The sequence below is a fragment of the Podarcis gaigeae genome (assembly GCF_964106915.1).
Source record: "Podarcis gaigeae genome assembly, chromosome: 13".
NCBI lineage: Eukaryota > Metazoa > Chordata > Lepidosauria > Squamata > Lacertidae > Podarcis > Podarcis gaigeae.
In genome coordinates, this window is record NC_139689.1 from 25,835,829 (window position 1) to 25,843,452 (window position 7,624).

At 37.8% G+C, this 7,624-nt stretch overlaps 2 protein-coding genes across 2 annotated transcripts; both read left to right on the forward strand.

Annotated features, from left to right (window-relative positions):
- Window positions 1–1,366: 1,366 nt before the first annotated feature.
- LOC310830525 (olfactory receptor 5V1-like) lies at window positions 1,367–2,302 on the forward strand (the record flags this gene model as incomplete). The annotated part of the gene is made up of 1 exon (XM_083710306.1): window positions 1,367–2,302. The coding sequence occupies one exon, from the start codon at window positions 1,367–1,369 to the stop codon at window positions 2,300–2,302; it is 936 nt and encodes a 311-aa protein (XP_083566432.1).
- A 4,032-nt stretch (window positions 2,303–6,334) lies between these two features.
- Window positions 6,335–7,261, forward strand: LOC310829665 (olfactory receptor 5V1-like; the record flags this gene model as incomplete). Its single annotated transcript, XM_083708386.1, has 1 exon — window positions 6,335–7,261. One exon carries the CDS (start codon window positions 6,335–6,337, stop codon window positions 7,259–7,261), a length of 927 nt encoding a protein of 308 aa, XP_083564512.1.
- Between the last annotated feature and the right edge of the window lie 363 nt (window positions 7,262–7,624).

Below are 7,624 nucleotides of genomic sequence, written 5' to 3' on the forward strand. Positions count from 1 at the left end.
CATCATGAATTGTTCAGTTGTACAGAACTGGCATGGATATATCCCCCCACTCAGATTTACTGTTCATAAAAAATGAGAGCTGGTGCATTTTGACTCTCCTGGTGGTATCTTAATCTCCTATTTGTTTACAGCAAGGCCTTTAGTTTTGGAGCAATTGCTTTGTAGGATTCCATGACAATCAGTATCAAGCAATGGTCAGAGATAGTTTAAAATATTCATGTTTGCTTCATCATTCCCTGAAGTGTGACTATCATCTATATCATCTATCTATCATCTATCATCTATCTATCTATCTATCTATCTATCTATCATCTATCTATCTATCTATCTATCTATCTATCTATCTATCTATCATCTATCTATCTATCTATCATCTATCTATCTATCTATCTATCTATCTATCTATCATCTATCTATCTATCTATCATCTATCATCATCTATCTATCTATCATCTATCTATCTATCTATCTATATCTATATCTATCTATATCTATCATCTATCTATCTATATCATCTATCTATATCATCTATCTATCATCTATCTATCATCTATCTATCTATCTATCTATCTATCTATCTATCTATCTATCATCTATCTATCATCTATCTATCTCTATCATCTATCTATCATCTATCTATCTATCTATCTATCTATCTATCTATCTTCTATCATATATCATCTATCTATCTATCTATCTATCTATCATCATCATCTATCTATCATCTATCATCTATCATCTATCTATCTATCTATCTATTTATCTATCTGACCATGGTGAATTATATAACAACCCTCCACCCTTTTACTGTGTTCTATAGTACAGTGTACACTACTATGATATTCTCTGTTAAGTGGTCTACAAATCTGATAGTATCTCCAGGTTTGATGAGCATTTAAAAAGGATAGGAAAAACAAGTCTGAGATGATCAGAACTAAGCTTGCACCATCAAACCTGTTCAGTAGTTTTGCCTGTCCTAGGGAACATCCTCCCATCATATGTCAACATAATAAGCAACTATGTGACTTTTAGAAGACACATACGGAATTTTCCAATATCTGATTTTTTATTGTGCTTTTGATATTTTGTTGTGACTGGGGAAAACCAGTCAGATGGGTGACATCATCATGATCATAATTATCTAAGAGATTGATATCTTATAGAGGATTTAATGTTGTGCCCAATTTGGAAATACTCAGAGAGGAGCCTTAAGTTATGTATGGCTGATGTAAATCCATTGGAGGAAGCATAAGTTTTAAATGTTACTTCCTTTGTTTGTTTAATTATCCCCCCCCCCCAAAAAAACCCCGCAATAAAGTATTTTTTCTCTTTCTATAGATAAAAATCATTTTACGACATTAATAAAATGGATTTCAGTAATGAAACTGCCCCATCTGAATTCATCCTTCTGACATTTTCAAACCGTTATGAATGGTGTTTCCTCCTTTCTGGATTTCTCATCATCACTTATCTCTTCACACTGATGGGGAATATTCTCATCATCACTCTTGTCTCCATAGAACCAAGCCTTCAAACCCCCATGTATTTCTTCCTCTGTAACCTTTCCCTCCTGGACATCTGCCAGACTACAACCACTATTCCACAGATAATTGTGCACCTGATTTCAGGAAGAAATGCCATCTCATATGAAAGATGCAAGGTGCAACTCTTTTTCTTCATCTTATTCATTGGTACTGAGACCCTTCTGTTGGCTGCCATGGCTTATGATCGTTACGTTGCTATCTGCAATCCTCTCCGCTATAATGTGGTCATGAATTACAAACTCTGTGCCCAACTGGTGTCAGCTTCTTGGTTCACAAGTTCACTCAACACCACCATTCACACCCTTATCACATTCCGCCTGCCCCTTTGTGGTATGAATAAGATCAACTACTTCTACTGTGACATCCCTCCTCTTGTAGCTATCTCCTGTGGGGACATCTCAAGCAGTATTATTGCCATGCTGGCTACTAGTCCCGTAATGGGCTTTGGACCAGGCATGTGTGTCCTCCTTTCCTATAGTCACATCATCTTGAGGGTTCTGAAAATGCGTTCTTCAGATGGGATGAGGAAAGCCTTTTCAACTTGTGCTTCTCATCTCACTGTTGTCTTGCTTTTTTATGGCAGCTGTCTTTTTACATATGTCAGGCCCTTCTCCAGCTACTCATTGAACAAGGATAGAATGATTGCCCTCTTTAATAACATTCTCTCCCCTTTGTTGAACCCACTGATTTACACCCTCAGGAACAAAGATGTGAAGGGGGCATTACAGAAGAGAATGATGAAGAAAATGTTGTCCTGAAATAGACTGATGTCAATAATTCCTTGGATTTATCGTGTAGTAGTGTTGGGAAATTGAATGTGGGGGCTAGGAACACTATAGCTAGGGCTTAAGATTTCAATTTTTGTTTCAAAGCCTGTGGGGTGTTCCAAATATTCAGTTTAGTAGTATGCCAAAATCTTTGCTCCAATTTATTGAACTCTCCCCCCCCCCCAGAGCACTATTTCATATCATTCCAAAATATTGTAATGGAAAATCTGATTAGTTGGAAGATGCTATGTGTATTATCCTTTTATTTTTCCTGAAAGGATTAAATCTTTGGTGAAAATACATGAAATATAAGCCATCAACAATTCTATTTCTATACCTCCAGTATGTGTCATTTTTGATGAAATACAACTGTTTCCAAATATACCACTTGAACATCAATTTAAAATTAGACAGCTGGATCCAAATTTGGTCATGCTTGGGGAAAGCCTATTGAAATCAGTTAGGGTAGTCAAGGACGAATAGAAATGTAGGCAAAGAATAAAAATTCCAGGTTTGAAAGGACTACCTCCCCAAGTTGATGAGCCCCATCTGCTACACACACACACACACACACACACACACACACACACTATGTTGGTTGCTTTTGTTTTGCTCTGCTTAATCTGTAATGTAATTATCATTGCATATTGTCTTTTTCTTTTCTCTTATCATAACCAATAAAATAATGCATTTCCATCATGACACTAGTTGGCATCTGTTTCAAGAAACAATAGAGTGTACCTCCACAGTGAAGTTGAACTGCTGCATTAGTAGCGCCAAAGTGACTATTTAGGTTGTTAATATTGTGCATATGGAAACAGGGAGCTGCCTGCACTCGGAGTTTTAATTTGTCAGATACAATCATGAGCTTACATTATTGGTATGGTATTGATATGGTCTTTAAAAAAAAGCAGTTCTTAAGTGGTTACATAAATAGGCACTGATTTCATTAAAAATATGTTCTTTTTGAGAAACCTCTGGTCTTTCAGATGTTGCTTGAGTATAGATCCCATTGTACCTAACCATTAGCCATGTTGCCTGGGGCTGGAGGTAGTTGGAGTCCACATTACATCTGAGGACCATAGTTTCCTGCCCTTGTGTTATGTTTCAACTATATAAGATGTTAACTGCAATTTTTAAATGCCATTTTTAGCATCACTTGATATCTTTCAGAAACTAGTGTTGTCTGTGGTCCACTTGTGAAAAGCACAAAGCCTGCACATCAGACCCCTAGTCTTGATCTGGATGGGGGGCCTGCACATTTCTTTAAAAAGTAAAGTAGTTGGTGTTTTGCTTCAGGAAACAAGATTCACAGCAATTTGTTACAACTTGCGTTACTACAGGCTGAGATCAACCAGAGTATGAGAAAGAGATGAAGCTGGGTAGCATGGAGACCCAAACTAACATCAAATACCTCGTATTTTCACATGAGCATTTGGTTTTTTTGTGCTACTATGGGGAAAAATGTGAGAACTGAAACACAGTTAACCTTGATAATGCATACTTCTAAAAATTTTGTAACATAGCTTCTCTGCCAAATAATGCATGCATTTACTGGGTTGTGGTGTTCGTGCCTAAAATTCATAAAAAAGTGTATATTTGGGAACATTTACAATAAAATACTGAGGAATATTCATGAGGATTAAAAGAAGAAGACTTTAATATAATGTGGAAATCTGAATAATTGAATTGAAATAGGGGGCATGGGAGAAACTGAGAGAAACCAACACTGACAGATTCACCCATCACTACTTAGAGTTTGGACAAGAAATGAACTGTTTATCTTTGAAATGGTCAGGCAAATATCACTTTTTAAAAGAAGGTGTTAACCTGCTATAGGAACTAACCCTAACCTTCATGGCACAGGACCTCCAGAGATGCATAGATATTAACCCCATGCCACTCTAAGGTTTATGAAATTAATTCAGGTGAAAAGAATGATTTGTGGGGTAACAGCAGTTTGAGTCAGAGCATCTTGGAGCTTTCGCATCTGAAGACTAACAAGATCTCAGGGTGCTTGCTGTCTCCCTGGAGATCTGATGCAGGAGCTGTGAGCTTGGCTGCCAGAATCTGTGTGCTCATGGGATCAGGTGCTGAAAAGCACCCCAGAGGCCATGCAGTCCAACTCCCCTCACCCCAGAGCTTACATCATTATATATGTACAGACAAATGAAAGAGTAAGTGGAATCTGTTTAGTAATACTAAATACTAATACTAATAATTTGTAATCAAGAATTAGGAAGGACCCTGTAGGCCATCCACCCAGATTCCTGACAGGTTGCAACATTAATATATAGTTTTTTTAAAAAAGAAGTAAGTCGAAACTACAATGCAAGAGTAAAACTAAAATACTTTTTCCTTCATGTAAGTTTCTCCAACACACAAACACCTCAACAAATATATTTTCCCTCTCTGTCCATAGATAAAAAACATTTTGTGAAGCTAATAAAATGAAAGCAGTAATGAAACTGCTCTATCCAAATTCATCCTTCTGGCACCCTATTGCAGTGACCTCTACCTGCAGGGGGAAAAAGGCCTAGTGTAAGATGGGTAAAAAAACTGCACAGGACAACATTATGGGATTTAAAAATTGGCCACAGCTTTGTTCATTCCAGATGTAGGTAGGCTTTCGCTGAAGCATTGGGCGTATATTCATTCTCAGTCCCATGTTTGGGGCAAGGGGCTGACACTTGAGCAGGGTCAAACTTGGAGTGGAAGGACCACCTCAAGGAATCCCTGCCTCCCTAGACATGAGTGTTACATTTGTGGAGCCTCCCAATCCTTTGTCAATTGCCCCAGAGTCTTGTCCTTCAAGGTATTCCCATATTTTTATTGAGGTCAGCATTGTTCTTGATTTATTAAAAGACAGCTACTCTTGCTAATACAGAGAGTTCTCTCAAGGAAGTGCCCTGCTTCTTTTCTCTTTGTAAATGTGTGTGTGTGTGTGCGTGTGTGTGTGTGTAATCTTTTAGAGGAACATACAATGAACACAAACATCAAGTATTCCTTACAAAGTAATGCAACATTAGGTACAATTGTGGCTATACAATTCAAGAATGTTTTATTTGAAATATACATGACGTTTCTGTATGATTTAGTTAAGATGCAATTGATTAGCTGATTAGTTTGAAAAACTTCTGCAAGTCTTGCCTTGGTGGAAATGCACTTGGGGTAGAACTCCCCAAAGGCATTATTGCCCATATATGAAAGGAAACTGTGAAATCCATGAGCAACCCACATGTAATGCTACCAACAGGGAGAAGGCTCATCTCACAGGTAAGGAAATGAATGTGTTATGGATGGGAGAACAAAATTTGGTGGGACACAATATTAGTTTGTATTGAAGAAATGCAATCAAAATGAATAAAGGTATGGCGCCAGTTGTGATATAGTCAAATTTAGAATGACTCTACTGAACTCTAACATACTATGAATTTTCATCTGCATGTAAGTGAATGAGAACTCATTCGGAACCAACAACAATACTAGAGAAAATGTGCATAGAAATGTGTGTATTAATGAAAATAGCTTTTGCAAACACATTGTATTAGGGAATGTTGCTTTAGAAATGCATATAGGAGAAATATGAAGGTAAACAATTCCAAATTTTCATGTGGATTTCTTTCCCCTTAATGCAAGCAGATGCAAAGTTGTGGTGAACTGAATTCAAGCCTGGAAAAAAAGAGGAAGTGAGAAAGTGGATAGGGAGAAGTTTCTCTCTCTCTGTCACCTAATAGAAGAACTGTGTGGAGACATGCGATGAAGCTGAAAGCTACAAGGTGTAGAACAGATAAATGCTAGTACTCCTTCAAAGGCAAACCACGGAATCCATTGTCACAGGAGACAGTGATTGTCAGCTACATAAATGTAGAATCTTATCATTATAGAGTGGGAAGGGACCCTTGAATGATTTTAAAAGGGTTTTAGACAAAGACTATCATTTTCTCCTAGCCTCAACAGCTATGTTCTCCTTCCACTGTTTGAAGCAGTATGCCTCCGAATGCCAGTCTCTAGGAATCAGATATGGAGGCAAAAAACCAATCAGAGCTTTCAGAATTCATCATCCTTGGCTTTAAAAATCTGCAGGAGGTACACTTCTTGCTGTTCAGTGGATTCTTGATCATTTATTTATTCACTGTGCTGTGGAATACCTTCATCATCACCATGGCCATAGTGGACCAGAGGCTCAGAACTCCCATGTATTTCTTCCTTGGAAACCTCTCCTGTCTTGACATTTGCTACATCACTACCACCATCCCCCAAATGTTGCATCTCCTTCTGACAGAAAGTAGCACCATCTCCTACACAGGCTGTGTGCTCCAGCTGTTTTTCTTCTTTTCCTTTGTCGGCATTGAATGCCTTCTTTTGGCAGTAATGGCTTTTGACCGCTATGTAGCCATCTGCAACCCACTGCGCTATTCATTGATTATCAAAAGGAATGTTTGCCTGCAGCTGGCTACTGCCTCCTGGGTGGGTGGTTTTCTCAACTCTGCCGTACACACCTATTTTGCCTTTCAGTTACCCTTCTGTGGAGACAACCGCCTAGATGCGTTCTATTGTGACATTCCACCATTGCTGAAATTGTCATGTGGGGACATTTCCCTCAACCAAAAGCTCTTGTTAACCATTGGGTTGTTCATAGCCTGGACACCAATGTTCTGTATCCTTCTCTCATATGTGTACATAATTTCAAGTGTTTTGAAAATACGATCAACAGAAGGGAGGCAAAAGGCTTTCTCGACATGCTCTTCTCATCTAACAGTGGTTCTTCTGTACTATGGTAGTGCCATCTTCACCTATTTGAGACCTGTTCCCACAGAGTCATCGGTGAATACAAAGCTGATCCCACTTATGTATAGCATATTGACTCCCTTGTTGAATCCCATTATATATACATTGCGCAACAAGGATGTGAAGAAAGCTTTGCTAAATATAATGGGGAAGATGTGAATATTCTACACAACATAGAGTTACAAGTTGTGTCTTAACAGAGTCAGAAATGAGATTAAATTCATATGATACTGATATATTCATTTGTATTATTTTACAGCTGCAAGCTTTTCAATGTACTAGACAATTTTTTATCATAGCACATTTCTTAAGACAAATATCAAATCAATAGTTGTCAAATTTAGCTGTATTCCCCTCCATTCCAATGATTTTGATGTTTCTCTGTAATGTATATGTATCTAGATTCAGATAGGTAGCCATAGCACCTTAGAGACCAAATAAGTTTATTCTTGGTATGAGCTTTTGTGTGCATGCACACTTCTTCAAATAAGCTACTGGACATTTATTATTATTATTATTATT